This window comes from Oryza brachyantha, chromosome 6 (assembly GCF_000231095.2).
Source record: "Oryza brachyantha chromosome 6, ObraRS2, whole genome shotgun sequence".
Classification (NCBI taxonomy): Eukaryota; Viridiplantae; Streptophyta; class Magnoliopsida; order Poales; family Poaceae; genus Oryza; species Oryza brachyantha.
The window spans coordinates 15,263,335-15,283,112 of record NC_023168.2 but is presented as its reverse complement, the minus strand read 5'-3'; the positions used below and the strand labels follow the sequence as shown (position 1 = coordinate 15,283,112).

Genomic DNA, 19,778 nt, shown 5'->3' with positions numbered 1-19,778 from the left:
GTAATTTATGTCCTGGCACGGAAAATAATATATAGTAATATATTAATACATGCTTAATTAATTATTAATTATTAAAAAAATATAAAATAATTTAATATGATTTTTTAAAACAATTTTTGTATTGAATTTTTTTAAAAAAATACACCTTTTAGCAGTTTGAAAAGCGTGCACGCGAAAAATAAGCAGGGATAAGTTAACTAACATGGGTGGTGAACGCGGCCCAAGAAAAATGTAAATGTCGGAGAGGTTGCAGCACCATGGGAACATGGATATTCACTACTACTCCCTCCATTTTATAACGTAAGATGTTTGACTTTTCTACTTGCAATGTTTGACTATTTTTCTTATTCAAAAAATTATGCAAATATCATTTATTTTGCTTGTAACTTAGAACTTTAAGCACGACTTGTTATTTTTTATATTTGTACTAAATTTTTTGTAGTAGCTATCATTCCTGTTACTTCTCATGGACCATAAAACCATTCTTTAAAATGAGGATTATTTTGATGGATCGTAGCTATATCAGAGATGTTACACAAATATTACAATTGTATTTCGTAGTTGAACAGATAGGTAATTTTTTGACCAATAATTCAAGGAGAAGTGTTAATTCTTTGCATCCAAAGCTTGTGCATTTTTAAGGTAAAAAGCTGTGCTTCTTAAAGGTGTAGCAACTCTTAACTAACCCCATGGCTTTTTGCAAAATGTGACTATGTGAGAGACTGAGAGGTGAAACTGAGCTTTCAGATAAGGAGAAAGAAGAAAAATGTGAAGCTACATGCCTCCAACGTATGCAAATGTGATTCCGTTATTTTTCGCAATCCTCAGCGAGATCGCCATGATTGAAATGCATCGATACAGTTACAATGCAAGGACAGCACGGTGAACGTGTGTGCGTGTTGCCACGAGCAGTACACGTGGCAGGGTTTCGGAGCAGACACGTGTCGAAGCACTGGGACAAGAGTGACAATCAGACCAGCTGAAGATGACAGTCCAACATGCACATATGCAACAGCTACAAACTTTAAAGTTTTAAGTATTATCACATTGGTATACTGGTGAAGTTATAGTATTATCACATTGGTCTACTGGTGAAGTTGTAAGTATATCACTATACTAAATCAAGGTTTAAATTTTCATTCTGTATGACTACATTTATACAAATACAACTATGATTTAACACGTATACCAGTTCAACATTTTGCGAGATATTGAACATGGGTTAAGAGATGTACTCTGGCCCCATTTAAATCAAAGAAAAACCATATGAATTATCGAGGATTTGTTTCCTATAGGGAATAATCCTACGAAGCCATTTGGATAAAATGATTGATTCCTACTCACCTCTTTGAAAATCCTATGAAATGAGCTATTCTAGAGCAATTTTAGTTGGACACATGTCTCACCTCATGTTTTGATTTAATTGTGTCTTGAATTCCTGTATTTTTTCTACATGCCAATTAAACAAGTTTTAAAATTCTCTATGTTTTAAAATCCTGTAAAATTCAATGTGTGCGACATTTTATTTCTATTTTTTTCTATTCTCGGGACTATATAAAAAGTGTGTGCGATGATGTAGATGTGGATACGTTTTCCATGTAACCGAAAAAGGAAAACTAACGATCACATTGCATCACACTACAGGATGCAGCACCATGGCTCCTACACGCAAGGTGATTATTCCCTCTTGGACAGGATCAGGATGAGGACACTGGCCTGATGATTGCTGCCCCAATGCATGCGATTTCTTAAATCCTAATCTTCTAGTTACATGTCTCGAGACAGGGCTTAGTCATAAATTAATCAACACAGGACAATCATCATCGTATTGACATGCAACTTTTATCTTTTAGTTACTACATAAACAATCTTTCTTTAGCTTTGTATCCTCTGCCTTTTCCAAAAGTTTAATACCACAGTGTTTAATCAAAGCATAATTAAATACAGCATCTTTTACGCGGCAGAAATGTTTATGCTGGATATACGAATCACTGTTAAAGAATGTTCCAAGACTATATAATACCTAACTGTGTGGTGACTAACATTGTGATTAGTTTGGGCGCGTTCACAAGACACTAAAACGCCTAATGTATATCTCCTTTTCCACGCGAACGCTTTCTAAAATATTAAATGTTATGTTTTTTTAAAAAAATATATTAAAGTTGTTTAAAAGATCATACTAATCTATTTTTCAAGTCTGCAAAAACTAATACTTAATTAATCATATACTAACAACTTTTCTAGTTTGCGTGCGCTGATTAGACTCATTTGCCAGCTGAACGAGCCATTTGTGTTGCCCCCAAGTTAATTAGTGGTTAAGACCATCTTTTCGGCCTCTCCATTGCGAATTGCGAGTGACAATGATAGGGGGTGTCAACGAATTTTCATCACCAATTCAAAATCTTAATTTGATTCTCCTATTCTCATGACCTGAACAAGATCTCTCAACAACCAAAAAGCTCATCACTCACTCACTAACAAAGCCAAGCTAGCTGCACCGACAATGCGTGCTACGAGGAGGTTAGAGAAAGAGGAAATGTTGCTCGATCGATCAATCAATTAGTTGGTGCGATTTATATTAATCCACCATTGCACATCACATCTCATCAAATTAAATCCTCAGCAACCTGAAGCAGCACTGCTGCACTGCACTGGTTAAAGCTAGCTGCTCATCAGTTGCTATTCATTGCAGTTCATGCACCTAAAGATGATTAAAAGGTTGATTTGCATCACAGGCAGTTCTATATGTGTGTAGGCCAAAGATTAATTTTCAGTAGGCAGAGAGTCTTTGTGAGAGTGGTCACTGACCACCACATCAGTGAGGACCAGTGATATACTACCTGCATTTTATTTGAGAAAGTTATACTTATACCCATCACTAGAAGATACACAAATTTCTATATGGCAGTTGCTTTGAAAAATATTATTAATTTATTTTTCAACTTTTTAACTAATAATTAATTAATCATGTACTAATCTTTTCCTATGTTTTGTACGCCGGATAAACAATTCATCGCCAAACGCAGCCTTAAAAGGTGTATAATCCTCTTATGAGATTAATGGCCACTTGTACACTAGGCTTTTTGTTTTTAGAAAATCTAACAAATGACATTGACAAACACTTAATTCTAAAAAATGCCATAGACGAGTGCAACTTCTAGGAAATACCATCGTACAAACGAATTTGTCTAAGAAATATCACCGCCGTTAGGGTTCCGTCAGTATTTCTCTGTTAAGTTCTATAGTATGAACAGTGTATTTAACAATAAAAATGGACGGAACCCTAACGACGATGACATTTCTTAGGCAAATTCGTTTGTACGATGATATCTTCTAGAACTCGTACTCGTCAATGACACTTCTTAGACTTAGACTTAGATATTTGTTAGTGGTATTTTTTTTTAGATTTTCTCTTTGTTTTATTAAAAAAATGTAGTTGACAGAAAAAAAAAAGGTCACGAGGCTCTGATCGGTTAGGCAACAGCCCAGTAGGAATATGAACGAAGCAAAATAAATAAATAAATAAATAAAACTTGTTATTTGCACCCAAAATTAACTCTACAATTAAGTCTCAAAATTGAAATTTTGGATGACGCAGCTGTTAATCCAACGAAATCATCAAATCTAAAATCATTATTCATACATGATCTCCCAGAGTTACCGAGAGAACATTGCCAATGTAATGTAATGCTAGTATATGGACTACGTGCTTTGTGACATGCATCATTGCCTCATTGGAATGATTAGCTATGCATGGATATGTAAAACAAAACATTTTAGTACCGTAGAGCGAGTGCCAGCTACTAGATCATGCATGAGACAAGACTTTCTCTAAACAACAAAAAATAACATAATAAAAAAAGAAGACAATGAGGCAAGATGGCAATTGCATAATCAGGAGAGAAATCAAGACAAAATGACAGCTATGTTAGGGACAATGGATCGTGACGACGGTATCACTCACCTAAGTACTCCAGCATTTAGTCGAACTAAAAAAAACCATTAAGTACCGTTTTTTCAAATACAAGCTCTATTGTTGTTGCTGCTCAGCAGCAGCAGAAATTAAGCTATATATTTTCTAATTACTATGAAATATCCTAATTTTAAATGGAACCTAAATAGTGTTTTCTTCTGTAGATGGTGTCATATATATGAGGTTTGGCTTGCCTTGTTTGGAGATTTTCTGGGACCCAAACAGCAGCCAATACCAGCACAACAGGCAACAACAATTGAGGTACCTCGAGTTAGGCCTACCCTAACAACTCCAACTCATCGGTCACCGGTCATCACTCATCACGCCTATACACATGGCAGTGGTATGATTAAGATCTAATCTACAGTGTCAGTACATGTATAGAAAATTTTTGCTGATATTGTACCATGTTAACTTTCCTTGGCCAAATGAAAACCAACGCTAATATTATTTTTTTAAAAAAAAACAGAGATGCCAACTGCTGTAGGATTATCCAGGAGAGGACGCAACCTGAAAATAATTTTGCACAAGAAATTGATGAATCTGCAGCTGAGTGCCAGAAAGGAATGCTTAAAACACAAGGCTTTAGTCATGGAGAGGCCTGGGAGGCTGGGACCACACAGAGAAGCTGTTTTTTTGTGCATGATGCATGCTGATATGATGTGTATATCTTTTTTTTTCTTCACAGCGTCCATAAAAATAGAAGATGTCTCCATAACTCAATTATTTATGGTGAAAAATGATGCAGAGAAAAAAAATGTTTGGACCTTCAGATAAAAAGGTGCTGAATGTACCTGCATTTCTGAAACTTCAAGGATCTGAATCTGTTCAGACTGAAACCACCTTTGGATGTGCCTCTCAGAACTTCTGTAGTTACTATGAGTGTGCCAAGTCTCCATCAAGGTGATCAAACTTTTAAGTACGCTGGACATGTAATGAACAGGATTATGGGAGGCAGAGCAATCTTTGGATTAAATTGACAACTCCAGTGACAAGAACTAATGCTGTTTGACAGCGTGAAGTCATGTGCTAGGCACCGAAAGTCTAAGCTTCTTGCTTGATCAAGAAGCCTACTAATCGGGCCTCTGAAAAGAAGCATCAATTCATCAACCTGGTTGAGAGCAGCATCTATCATCTTTCTGATCACCAGAGTTTGCTCTTGATAAAAATGAAAATAGCTTTATTGCCATACAGAAAGTTTAAATATAAGGCCTTACTATAGCAGTTAATTATTTACCAACACTCCAAGATAATAATGAAGCTAAAAAGTTATAAATCGTAATTCAAATACCAAATTTAAATTTCATTGTTATTTAGTGATGAACACTGTGAAAACTACAGCTGCCATGATAGTACATGGTGGCGATATAAGTTACATGAACATGAACCTGTGCAGGTTTTTGGTGGCATTAACAAAAAGAGTAAGAATACTGATAGCACACCTAACAACAGCACTATACTTGTTGGCGATCTTGTTTCTTCAGTTTATTCATTAACAAAAAGAGTAAGAATACTAACTACCCTTGATGACCTTGGTCGAGTCTTGACAACATTTTCTAGTCAATAATTGAATCATATCGCCCTTTTGGCCATATATCTTTCTCATCCATAGTTGTCCACTACTCTACTGACCAAGATAACTGGGAAATAGTGATGGCAAACTTTTGATCTTATACTGGTACTAGACATGGACATAATTATCTAAATAATTATATTAAATGAGAGGAAATTTATCGATCGATTAGCTTGTAACGTTTTCAAGACAGTATCAGCACAAAATAAAAATAAATAAAAGGAGGGGACATATTCCCTTCTTTTCACTTTCTCATGTCTACCAACCGCATGCAACAAGTGGTATGGATGCAATATCCATTGGCACTCGAGTAGATTATATGAAAGTAATTGACCCAATAAATATCAATCTCAAGTTGGAACAAAAGCAACAGCAAGTAATCGACCAACAGTAACAACTAACAAGAGAATGAAAAAAAAAATCAGATTCTCCATTTTATCTGAAGAACAGAATAAAAAGAAAATCTGAAGTTTGTACGTTCCTATCTTTTTCACTGAAAGATGACAAAATACTCAGAAAGTGACGGTGAAAACTAGGACGCAGCTAAGCAACGTCGCTATCCTTTTGATTTTATGAAAATACTACTTCTTATGCTTTTTGCTGATGAAATCTACAAAGAATCATGCGCCTTACAACCGCGGTGATCTAATCCAGATCTAATCCGTTTATCTCTCCAGACCTAAGGCCTGGAGGAATTCAAGATCAGAACGGTCCTTCATGACTGGTATATATCCTAGAAAACATAGGAGCCAAGACGCAAACCTGATCACAATGACCTCACCTCGTCATTAGCATATTTAATTAAAATTATAGCAACATGGACCAAGAAAATCCCCTGAAAATATTTCCAACACCTCGAAAGCAAAAGAAAGGCATGTTCAACTAATATCCAATAAGTGCAAGGGTTTGGGCAATTAAGCTACGGCATACTATGTTACAGTTCACTGAGTTCAGTGATATAAAAAAGAGTTCGGCGAAGTAAAAGCAGACGAGTTTAATGAAGTAAAAGGAACGGAATTAAGTGAGGTAGAGGTGAAATTTGACTTTCCATTACCACTTTGTATTCTTATCTGCAATCTCAGTTGTCATCAAGATCCTCAGTTCACATCAGATCAGGCTAGCTGCTGTAAAACAGTAAAATATAGAGGCCAATAAAAAGGGATAAAGACACATATGGGGAATAGGAACTTATATTATTCTCTCTGGTAAAAAATATTTTTCATTTAGAATAAGATTTTATCAAGCTTCTAAAATTCCAACCATCAGTAATATCTGAAATGGTTAATTTAAATACAAAATAAATAATACACAATACTATGATAATATCGTAAACTTATTAGATTTTATAAATTTACTCTAACATAAATTGGTTATTAGAATTTATAAGTTTGACCAAATTTTATCCTAAAAGATATTTTTTTATTCAAGGGACTATGTCCCACCAGAAAAGGATCCCATTTGACCTGTAAAAGTATTACGTGCAAGTTATATGCATATGCTTATCCTATGTCCTGAAAATAGTGAACTAATCCTCTCTTCCTTGCTTCCTTGTTGTTAACCTCTCGTGCACTTTTTGCTTAGCTTCCTTTGACAAGTAAAATAGCAGATGTTGTTTCTAGGTTCTGAGAGGCATGGTAGCTCTAAGCCTGAAAAAAACAATCTAATCTAACCAATCAAAACTTGCATCACAATGAACAAAACATGTACTCAATACAATATTATGCAGAGTTTTACTCTCATTCTTTCTTTTGTACCTCGAGGTACCGGTACCTCACGGTATCAAATCGTTTCTGATCGTTAGATCTAACAGTGCACATCTTACTTAGCTAGATCCAATGGTAGATCCAATGGTGAGAAACGATTTGGTACCTCGAGGTACAAAAGGAAGGATGGGAGTAAAACTCTATTATGCAATATTGACAACAGATCACATCTATTACGGCTAGATCCACTTTAGACTGCTCTGACGACAGATTTCAACACCTAAGACCTCTTATCCCATGCACCAGTACACAACAACTACACCCATTTTTTTTAATGTAGCAGCACATGCCCAAGTATGAATGATAGGGTCAGCAAGGCAAAGAATATACACATGTGGATGTGTTGATCTTGGATAACACATCTGGTTTATGCAAGGATGCAGCTCCATCCGGCCTGGTAGCAGATTTCCACACGCAATTTCCTTATCCAAATTCTGATCATCAGTTACTTCGTCGCAGCTCCATCCTACTGGGAATTCTTATCGTTCTTTGTACTTATCTGTTAACCAGTCATTGCATAGTCCCGGCCAGAAATCCTATCTGTAAGACAAACATTATGGTGACAGTCAGCAAAGCTTTAAACTCTAAAATATGGCAGATGAACTTATTTCTGCCCAGAAAATTGGATTAGGAAATCTAAACTACCAACCGGATTGTAGCATTCCAGCTTCCAGATCTGCATTCCAAGCCACGTTTTAGACACCAATCATAATCATTGTTCCAAGAAACGAACATCACAACTATAGCAATATGACACCAACAATGCTCAATGGAGCTGGCTTGATGGTTTAGTAGCCAAAGCTCCCCATCCACAAACTCTAATACTGACACCAAAAACAAGTGAAGCCTCGACTTCAGAATTTGATGCCCAGAATTATCTGGTTCAAACAAGGCTAGCCCTTCGTACCAATTGCATGCAGACAACATGTTCCCTTCAAAAACAAAAAAAAAAGAAAACATGTTAGAGTCTGAGCACAGAAGATGCCACCTGTTAGTGGTAGTTTGCTTACTGCTTTCAAGATTAAGGCTTCCCTCATCCGGCATATTTGTCGACAATGTATGAATCGGTGCATCCATGGCCTAATTCATGATCTGCCCTTGAACACAATATCAACTACGTCATTGTAGGAAACAACAAATTCAGGTCGGAAGAGGACAGTGTAGCAAAGTGATACTGAGAAGATGCAGTATATGCATAGAACACAGCTCACTTGTCTCTGCTTAAGACCCATCTAACCATATAATGTTAGTTGTTGCTAAATAACGGGAGCACCTAAGGAAGATACAATCTGACAAATAGATGTTTGCTGAGTGGATAAAAGTGCAGATCTCAAGGACCATAGTATAAAGGAAATAAAAAAGCATCAAGTACGTCTTCCTTGTGCTACATAATCATGAATAATGCATGAGAAATATGCAAGTGTAAGCCAGCATTGCAGAATCAAAGCTTTTGTCCTGAATGCCACATTGGTCTGAACAGATCATGAATCATGATGGATTGGTTACATGGAATTAGTTTTTATATTTCTTCACTTCTATCCTGTTATTCTTTTAGGTAAAAAAGATTCTAAAATATATTTAGGAAATAAAAACAATCTTGATGGATGAGATTGACACTTCAGCTACTACATTACAAGCCTACCATTATGTTACTGGTGGTCCATCTCAGAGTTGTCACAACACACCCGTAGGGTCAGTGATTGTGACTAGTATCAAGTCAATGATAAATTGATAACTAACCCATTGCAGTACCTGAGGACCCATGAACGGGGGGGAAGGTTTGCACAGAAGCATGCTTTTGCATCCTGAAATTCTCAAAACTCATGCTTGATCAAAATCTCAAATAGATGCACATATAATGAAGAAGTTGTCAGCTAAGCATGTAAGGGCATGCTTTTTCTCCTATCCCATGTGTTGAGAAAATGAATGTAACCACACAGTTACCTTTAATTAATGACAATGACAAGAAAAAGTTATTGTAATCTTATCTTAGAAAATTTTGCGCAATCTTATCTGACAAAGATAACTCCTGGGTTTTGAACACAAACTTCAACATCATCACAAGGATTTGAATGGAGAATGACTGCTGATATCACACGAAAGAAAATTGGCACCAGATACCTTAAATCACAAGACTTTAACCACTCCCATGCCCAAACTTGACCGCGGCGGCGGCTATAGAAACATGGAATGCATGGGAAAATGACCAGTAAGATCGGTCTCAATTCTGTTAACTTCACTAAAAGCAATAAATGACGAAATTGAAATTTGTGGGTGTGTGCCTTATGTACAAACTTATACTCCATCCGTCCTAGAAAAAAAAACAATTCATGGGATGAACCTGGCCTGCTGGCCACTCAGTTATCCAAATTCATCTCAAAAAGTTGGTTCTTTTTTGGAGGGCTACATTTTGTTGTTTTTTAATAAAACAGAGCTGTAATTAAAAAAACTGCTGAAATGAAACAAAAAAAAGACAGCTGATAGAATATTAAAACTGTAAGGGACTCCAAAACTGGAGGAAAGGCAAAAGATTGGATTCATAAGGATTAGATTCTTGTGAAAATCGTTCGGTTTATATGAATGAAGTATAGAAAAAACAAAGAAAAAATTTTCTTTCTTACATGTTATAGAGAAAAAACATAGGAGAATTTTCATCCACTCAATTTCTTAGAAAAATTCCTATGGATTGATTGGGGCATGCATTCCTATACCTGCATTTTTTCTCTATTTCTATTTGGTTAAAATCATTAAAACCGAATAGGCCCTAATTATAGACCACCTTTGCAAGAACATTAAATCTAAATCTCCTGAAAAGGTCTTTATTTCTTTCTTCTCTGCCTGCCATACGCTGATTGATCTCACTCCACTATGGTTCTATCTCTAATTACCTGCATACGCTTCAACACTTGTCAAATTGCATGCGCGTCAAGCCACCAAGGTAGTTCCCTCGATCACTCACTAGTAAGCAATGCTCATTATCTTGAAATTATGGTGAAAATTATTGTAGCAATGCAGGTTCAATTCAGTACATTATCTTTCCTGGATATAGGGCCAAGCAAGTCTGCATACCAAACGCTGATGAAGATTTCTGAGGCAACGCCTGGCGAAGCAACCTTTACGGAGATTGCGCGTCGTTGAGCGAGACGTAGAGAGGGTTTGGGGCTGCGAGGAGACTGGTGAGGAAGGGGAGGAGGGTCACCGAGGAGGAAGCGGGGGAGAGCCGTCGGCGGAGCACGCGGCGCCCCAGCCGGCTGATCCCACCCGGTCGGCTGAAGACGCTCCGCCGGCGCCGCCGCAGGGTGTTGGCGAGGTCGGGGGAGGGCGATCGCGGCGGCCCCGGCGGTGAGCGACGCCGGCGGCGGCGGCATCAAGCAATCAGTGGGCTGATTTGACTCGGAGGACGAATTCGTTGATGGGTTACAGAGAAGGCCAAATTTAGTCACAGGCCTAATAAGTTGTATGGAATTAAGTGGCCCAAACTCATAGGTGGGCTGAATTCGTTCACGGGAATAAGGCTGTCGAAATTCATAGGTGGGCCAAATTCGTTGACGGGAATTAAGTGGGATGAATTCATTTGTGGGCCGAAATTTAAGCTAGAAACAAATGGACCAAATTCAGGTGTGGGCTGTTATTTTTCAATGAAATATATGTGCCAAATTTAGTTATGGGCCGAATATTTTCCATGGGAATGGATGGGCCAAATTCAGGTGTGGGCTGAACTCATTTCATTGGAATTGATGGGCCAAATTACTGTGTGAGCTGAATTTTTTTCACCGGAATAAATGAGCCAAATTCAGTTGTGGGCTGAATATTTTTCGTGGGAACAGATGGGCCGAATTAAGAAGTGGGCTGATTTTTTTATGGGAAGCGACGGGCCAAATTCATACGTGGGCTGGATATATTTACGGGAATAGATGGGCCAAATTTATTTGTGGGCTGAAATTTTTCATGAGAATAGATGGACCAAATTCATCTGTGGGCTGAACCTTTTAGGGAACAAGTGGGCCAAATCAATAATGGGCTGAAATATTCACGGGAGCGGATGGGCTGAATTCAGTTGCTCACGGGAAAAGATGGAGCAAATTCATTTGTGGCTACATGTTTTTTCACGGGGATATGTGGACCGAATTAAGTTGGAGCACGCGGCGCCCCAACCGGGGTCGGCCGGAGAGTGGAGACGCTCCGCCGGCGGCGCCGCAGGTTGTTGGCGATGGGAATTTTTTTAATTTTTAATTTTATTTAATAAATAATTTATAAAACTATTTTTTTATATTAAAAATTTTAAATGTAACCTTCTACCGCCCTTGACATGGTAGACTTCAGGGAACACGGTGCTGAATATGCACTTTGGCCTATTGGCGATAAGGGGCAAAGTGCAAAATTCGCGCGATCTGAATGCACCTTTTTATCTCAGTAATTAATATCCATGGCCGGCTGGTGATGGACTCAATGAGAGAGAAATCTTTGCATGCATGCATACGAAGCAACTAAATGCATTTTTTTATCAACAATTAATATTCATGCATGGATGCATGTATAAAAAATAAAGTGTCAGCTGTTGATTGACTTAACGAGGGAAAATCTCTGCATGTTTTTTTCGCATCTTACGAAACGACCAAGTAATTAATGAGATACATATGCATGCATGCACAAAAATGAATCTGTCAAGGAGGGAGAAATCTCTGCATGGATTGTCATTAAGGGGTCCGTATCGTCTGCCTTTGATGATAACGGCAAAGTTTGCCGTTGCTTTGTCTAGGCCACCCATTCAGCCATCAACGGCTGCACGCATTGGTTGTAGCAAACTGAGAGGTCGGGGGAGGGCGATCGCGGCGGCCCCGGCGGTGAGTGCCGGCGGCGGCGGCGGCATCAAGCAATCAGTGGGCTGATTTGACTCGGAGGACGAATTCGTTGATGTGTTACAGAGAAGGCCAAACTTAGTCGCGGGCCTAAGAAGTTGTATGAAATTAAGTGGCCCAAATCCATACGTGGGTTGAATTCGTCCACGGAATATGGCTGTCGAAATTCATCGGTGGGCCATATTCGCTGATGGGAATAAAGTGGAATGAATTCAATTGTGGGTCGAATATTTAAGCGATAATTAAATGGGCCAAATTCAGTTGTGGGTTGAATATTTTTCGCGGGAATAGATGGGCCGAATTAAGAAGTGGGCTGATTTTGTTACGATGGGCCAAATTCAGATGTTTTTACTGGATAGTTGGGCCAAATTCATATGTGGGTTGGATATATTTATGGGAACAGATGGGCCAAATTTATTTGTGGGCTGAACTTTCTCATGAGAATAGATGGACCAAATTCACGTGTGGGCTGAATTTTTAGGGCAAAAGTGGGCCGAATCAAATATGGGCTGAAATTTTCACGGGAGTGGATGGGCTGAATTCAGTTGTGGGCTGAATTTTCTCACGAGCAAAGATGGACCAAATTCATTTGTGGGCTGCATTTTTTTCTTGACGGGGATATGTGGACCGAATTCAGTTGGACCACGCGGCGCCCCAACCGTGGGAATTTTCTGAATTTTTAATTTTATTTATTAAATAATTTACAAATTTAATTTTGCATTTTTCACAAAACTAACATCCTGCCGTCCTTTGGGAGGGTGGAAAGGTGACGTGGCAAACGGTCACTCGGTCGGGACGAACGGCCGGAAACGGCGACACGATAATTTTTTTCATTTTGGCCTTTCCGCCCTCTGTAAGGGTGGCAAGGACCTAAATGCAAATTTATCGTGCCGCCCGGGAATTTTTTAATTGAACCACAGTTAGATACGTATATGTATAAGATATGTAATTGCTTGATTGCAAATGGTATCTTTTTATTTTTAATTTTATTAATAAATAAATTATAAAACTATATTTTTATATTAAAAATTATAAAGATGGGCTTCTACAGGGTCGAATGATGATGTGGCAGACAACGAGAAGTGCGCTGGTGATGGCGCGGTGCTGAATATGCCCTTTAGCCCATTGCCTCCCTTACAAAGAGCGGCAAGGGGCAAAGTGCATAATACACGTGACTACATGCAATTTTTTGATCTCAATAATTAATATCCATGGCTGGCTGTTGGTTGACTCAATGAGAGAAAAATATTTGCATGTATGTCTAAAAAAAACGAAATGACTACATGCATTTTTTATCAACAATTAATATCCATGGGTGCGGGTATAAAAAATAAAGTGTCAGCTATTGATTGACTTAACGAGGGAAAAATCTCCACACGTTTTTTTTTCGCATCTTAGGAAACGACCAAGTAATTAATGAGACACGTATGCATGCATGCAGAAAAATGGGAGAAATCTCTGCATGGATTGTCACGAAGACTGCATGCAATTTTGCTTTTTTGCATTCAAATAATTAATACATATACATGCATAAAAAAGAAAGTGCAAAATCCTCTCATGCAATTTCTTTCGAATCTCATAGTCATGCACTAGCGCCAAAAATTTTGGATCTCATGGTCCTGCATTAAATCCACAATTAATTTTCATGTTATTCGCTTCCTATGTCAGTCCCGTGTATTTTGCACTTTGCCCCTCTTTGCCGTCTGTAAGGGTGGTAATGGACTAAAGCGCATATCCGCCGTCTGCCATGACATTATTTCGTCCTCAAGAAGGAGGAGGTTATATTTATAAATTTTTAAATAAAAACATAGTTTGTAAATTATTTATTAAATAAAATAAACAATAAAAAATCTTTTGACGGTGTGGGGAAAGGGCGATCGCGGCTGCCCCGGCATCAAGCAATCAGTGGGCTAATTCAACTCGGAGGACGAACTCCTTGATGGGTTAAAGGGTAGACCAAACTTAATCGTGGGCCTAATCAGTTTGTATGCAATTAAGTGGTCCAAATTCATAAGTAGGCTGAATTTGCCCACTGGAATAGGATTGTCAAAATTTACTAACGGGCCGAATTTGCTGACAGAAACTAAGTGGAATGAATTCACTTGTGGGCCAATGTTTTAGGAGAATAATCTGGGCTAAATTCATAGGCGGGCTGAATATTTTTCATGGATCGGCCAAATTCATTTGTGGGCTAAATGATTTCACTAGAACAGATAGGGCAAATTCACTTGTGCGCCAATTGTTTTCACAGGAATGGATGGGCCAAATATAGATATAGGCTGAATATTTTTCATATGAATAGACGGGCCAAATTTACTTGTGGGCTGAATGTTTTTCACGGGAACACATGGGCTAAATGCTTATGTGGGCTGAATATTTTCATAGGAATAGACGGGCCAAATTCACTTGTGGGTTGAATGTTTTTCACGGGATTCCATGGGCTAAATGCGGATGTGGCTGAAGTTTAGATGGGCCAAATTTACCTGTGGGTTGAATTTTTTTACCTAAATAGATGAGCCAAATTCACTTGTGGGCTGAATGTTTTTTACGGGATTACATGGGCTAAATGCAGATGTGGGCCGAATATTTTTGCTGGAATAGGTGGGCCAAATTTAGTTGTGGGCTAAACTTTTTTCACTGCAATAGATGAGCCAAATTTATTTGTGGGCTGAATATTTCCATGAGAATAGATGGGCCTAGTCGAAGGGTGGGCTAAATTCACCGGTGGCCTTTGATAGGCCGAATTCATCGATTAAAAGAGAAATCCAGGCTGGCCGTCACGGTGATCAGTGCCGATCTGGGCCTGTGGCTCCGGCCGATGTCGCGCAGATGCCGGAGCGGCACGTGCCCCCTAGGCCGCCCACCGTGGAAGCACGGACGATGCCGGGAGCCCGGGAATGGATGCGCACGACTCCGTTCGGCACGGTGCGTGTCACCGACTCACCGTCACCGGCATTAGCTGAGTTATTTGTCGTTGAAATGTTTTTTTACTGTAATACTCTCTTCTTTCTGGATGCCAGTGTCATACACATTTCACTATTTATCTTATTAAAAAATTTACATAATTATTAATTATTTTTATATTATTTTATTTATTGTTAAGTGTACTTTTATGCATATATATAGTTTTACATATTTGACAAAAAATTGAATAAGACGAATAGTCAAATGTTTATAAAAAAATCAATTACGTCAAATATTTAGGGATGGAGACAGTAACTATCAGAAGGTAATCAATAAAATTAATTACTAAAAAGTTAAAATTTTATTTTTTATAAAATAAGACATTTGTATTTTATTAAGAAAATACAATTTATATGTCCAAAAAATGCATCCGTAAAAACTGAGAAAACAAAGCAATGGTTATTATAGGAGACCTGGCTGCAGCTAACTACACTGATGGCTACATTTTCCAGTAAATAATAGAGATCAATACTACTTTATATAAAAAAATTATTATTTAAGAGATGTCATATGAAATATAATTATAAACTAAATATCATCGGCTAATTTTAACTATTTATTAACTATTTTTTATCTGTTGTAACCAAAATTTAAATTTCAAAACTACTTCTAGAATAGATTCACTTATAAATTATTTTTGGTTGCCTCAGTTATTTTTAGGATTTGATTCCTACTATAGCTTTTGTACTTGTTTTGGTACGTTGGAACAAATTGATACAACAGATGTGGCTTGGCTTTTGTTTCCGCATCATACAGGTCAAGGCCAAGCCCGACTCACTCTCCAGTCTCATGCATCAAGCGTACAATAACTGTTGTTTTCCGTCTTTTGAAGTTACATAAAATGTAGGACCTCAAAACATACCCTAATTCTAAATCCACGCAATCAATCTGCAACATTGCAATTTAGACCTATCACGATCTATCTGTCAATGTTTTTCTTTTTTTTTATTACGTGGTAACTTACCCTACAGAGCGAACATGATGGTTTTTGTCTTCGTATTATAATAGATATATTATGAAAGCATCAATATCTGCCCCATAAATAAACCACAAAAAATAACACGGGCTTATTCATGATAAAAGGTGCATGAGTTAGTGTTGGGCTGCTTGCCCAAATTCAGGTATATAGGCCATAGAGACAACAGATCCAACCAGTTAAGTCAACCCAAACATGCTTCCTTTTTCAGTCACGGACCCAATAACTGGTCATGCGGTTCATAGGCGATTTTGTTTGGTTTGTTTTGTTACTGTTTATTTTAATCTGGTTAAGTTGCATGCACTAGTTAATTGCATTTAAAAGCCTAACTTGATAAAAAAAGACGGACAATTCACCTCACACGAGACTCCCTCAAATCTCAAGTGTGAAATATTGGAGTGTGCTACAATTATTTTATTTAATTACACGTCTCTGACTCTGGTACCATGTTAAGTTACATGCACTAATCAGTTGCAAGGCTAAGCTAATAGGGCAATTCACTTTATACACTCCAACAAATCTAACACTCACAAAATTGATGGATGGATACATTTTTTTAAAACTATGGAACAATAGGTAGCCCCTTGTCTTTTTATTCGACCAGAGAAAACAACATGGAGTACAGCACTTTCGGATTAAGGACTCTCCAGTCCCCACGAATAACACAGAAAGGAAACATCTAACAGAAATCAAGAACAGCAATGGAAACACTTGACAACCAGCAAACCAAGGGAATGGAACCATCCATTCTAGGGGTTAGGATTTGGTATGCAATAATCAACGTTAGGAGGCAAATTCTGACAGACAAAACCTTGCTCACAGCAGTTGTTCTGCTCGGTAAATGGCCACCCAACGTTATCGACGCACGGCATCCACGAAGGAACGCAGCCTTCAGGATAGGTGAGAATCTGGGCGTGAGCCGGCGGTGTAGCAATCAACCACAGCTGCAGGATCATCGTCACAGCGAGCGCCTTGCATATTGCCGCTTTCTTGCTACACTCCATCTCTCTCCCTCTCTCGTTTGATTGATATGCTTGCTGATTGCTGTTCACTACTTGCACTGCCATTTTGAGTCCTCGTGCATCCTTCTTATAGCTGGCCTCTGTTGATGAAAAAAAAGATTTTTTTAAGGTACCATTCCATAAATATAAGCCGCCCGTTATTTTGGATTCAACGATCTAATTTTCTTATACTACGCTGGTAATAATGTAGTATAAATTTTATATGGGTAAAATTTGTACTAAAATATATAACATTGCAATAAATTTATGTATAATATTTTATATTAAAATAGATAAATTGCTGAATATATCTTATCAACGTTTTAAATAAATTTTTTAATATACTTATAAAAATTAGATTAAAATTTTCTACAGTACTACTCTTTCAGAAAGATACCGTAACAATGCCAAAAAAAAGGTCACATCCATTTGAGGAAAAAAAGAAGAAGAAGAAGAAGAGCATCTTTCAACATGCAGGATGGTCCGCCCAACAAAAAAGAAACATATCCTGCAGTAATGAATTCAGGTCCAAAACCAATTGAATGATTTAAATAGTACTATTTAGAGCATTCGTAACCCATAACAGTTTCTATCAACACCACATTATTAAGAAACTAGTAGACACTACTCTTCCAATGTAAACATCAATATTTCATATTTCAATTTAATGCTATTTATCTCATATGATATCTTGAATGATGTGTAGATACCATGTCTCATGCAAGACATTGCTTTATTCTCTTTCCTCATTTATTCACTTGCCACATCATCTTTTATCCTAGATGACAACTTATTTAATATTATGGACACCATCCTAGTTATTGGGTTGGAAATGCCTGACACGTCTGAGATCTAGACTAGGCACTAAACAAAAGCAAGTCAACCTGAACAAGGTTTCACTTACCGCAGCGTCGTGCAGTCGCGGATTCCGCACGGTAACCGCGGATGCCGCAAAAACCATAACGAATTTGAAAACAAAAAATTTGAATTTAAAACCGCGCGGTAAACGTGGTTACCACGCGGTTTTGTACTTAACCGCGGATCCGCGGTAACTATTTGCTAGAACAGCGCATGAGAATGGCGGAAATGGTAGTTTCCCACGCGGTATTGCTGGCTGCAACTGCGGTTACCGTGAGGAGATCGTGGGTGTGATGTCAAATTCAAAAAACTCAAAAAAACTAAAAAAATACAAGAAAATAGGAAAATATTTTGTGACTAGTGACATAGGAAAAATAGGACATGTTATAGGGAAAACAAGAAAATTTTCACGTGACTTTTTCTAAATTTTTGATATTACAGCATACAAACATACACCGTCATATCACCATTTACCAAATAATTCACACCAATAACCAGTAACAACAACTTCATTTTGATTGTTGCGTCACAACTATACCTACTACACATTATTACTAATATGCAGATATAATTTTTCCCCATACATATTTTTCATATATCCATCGTTGTATACTTGTATTTCAACATTATGTACCCTAGCGTCTAGTGCAAATTAATAATGACTCAACGACAAAATGTTCTTAACCATCTTTCTATGAAATATTATTTGGAATAGGCTATTTTTTTAATTTTTTTCTGAAATTCTCGTTTATGATTTTTAATTACGTCGGAAATATATTTTTTCATGAATTTATTTGACAAAACTACACTATATATCAACCTATACAACATATATTTTTTCATTAAATTTCCTCAATATTTTTAAGTTATCCTTAAATTTAAACTCGGTTATCGCGGCTTACCCAAGCCGAGCCTCCCACGGAGGTATCGGTTATCGCAGTTACTTGAACCCTGACCTGAACACAATGTTTGCCACTCCATCACAAGTAGCATCTGCATCTGTGATGCCTGGAACTGAATTTACCCTCCCTCCCTATTAGAAACCTGCAAATAAATGCACATGCATACCGAAAGAATTCGTTTATTTCTATCAAAACACTGAGGGCGATATAACGGCCGCGTTTGGCCAGAGGCAATATAACTCTCTCGTTTTTCGAGCACACGTTTAACAAACTGCTAAATGGTGTATTTTTTGTAAAAATTTTCTATATGAAAGTTGTTTTTAACAATCATATTAATCCATTTCATATTTTTTTAATAATTAATAATTAATTAATTAATTACTAATTTATCACTACGTTTTTCGCGATGGATAACTGGCCCTATCTATCACCCCAAACAAACAAACGTGGCCGTGGTCAACTTCCCCTTTTCAACCCGTTAAAATATTAAGGCATTGTGTATTTCTTTTTAACGGGAATACCGAAAAGTCCACCCTGCTCGTTGATTCTAATGGTGAAATGGGAATTATGAAAACAAAAAACACACAGTGCCTGAGTATTTTAACGGGTTGCAACAACACCAACTGTGATATGAGCACAGAGAAAAGAAGAGGCCTGGTCGTGGTGCTTGGCGGGGGCACGAAAACTTGAGGTTTTATTTCTTCGCGAGTAGGTTCATGTTTTGTAACTGCGCCTAACATGGCTTGTAAATAAACTCATTTTCTCCTTCTGTATTAATGCAAAGAGGTAGCCTTCCTCTCTCTCTTTCAAAAAGAAGTTCTACCAAACAGGGAGAGAGAATGAGCTCAGGTTTATCCACATTCAGCCCAGGAATTAAAGCTTTTCACACTTTAACCACCTAGAGCAAAG

The 19,778-nt window shown here is 37.7% G+C and overlaps 1 protein-coding gene and 1 long non-coding RNA gene across 3 annotated transcripts; both read right to left on the bottom strand.

Annotated features, from left to right (window-relative positions):
* Window positions 1-3,879: 3,879 nt before the first annotated feature.
* LOC107304431 lies at window positions 3,880-6,704 on the bottom strand. The gene is made up of 3 exons (XR_001550524.2): window positions 6,601-6,704; window positions 4,768-4,897; window positions 3,880-4,483 (listed from the first exon to the last, which is right to left on the bottom strand). It is a non-coding gene; the product is annotated as an uncharacterized LOC107304431 (long non-coding RNA).
* A 689-nt stretch (window positions 6,705-7,393) lies between these two features.
* On the bottom strand, window positions 7,394-10,696 carry LOC107304397. Of its 2 annotated transcripts, XR_001550469.2 has the most exons (5): window positions 10,379-10,696; window positions 9,062-9,114; window positions 8,320-8,401; window positions 7,959-8,241; window positions 7,394-7,849 (listed from the first exon to the last, which is right to left on the bottom strand). XR_001550469.2 is itself a non-coding variant. In XM_015838348.2 (3 exons), the coding sequence occupies exons 1-3, from the start codon at window positions 8,384-8,386 to the stop codon at window positions 7,846-7,848; spliced, it is 354 nt and encodes a 117-aa protein (XP_015693834.1). In that variant the 5' UTR covers window positions 8,387-8,401; the 3' UTR covers window positions 7,394-7,845. The 2 variants fall into 2 exon arrangements, 1 of the variants encoding a protein (XP_015693834.1); XM_015838348.2 differs by lacking the exons at window positions 9,062-9,114; window positions 10,379-10,696.
* Window positions 10,697-19,778: the final 9,082 nt, after the last annotated feature.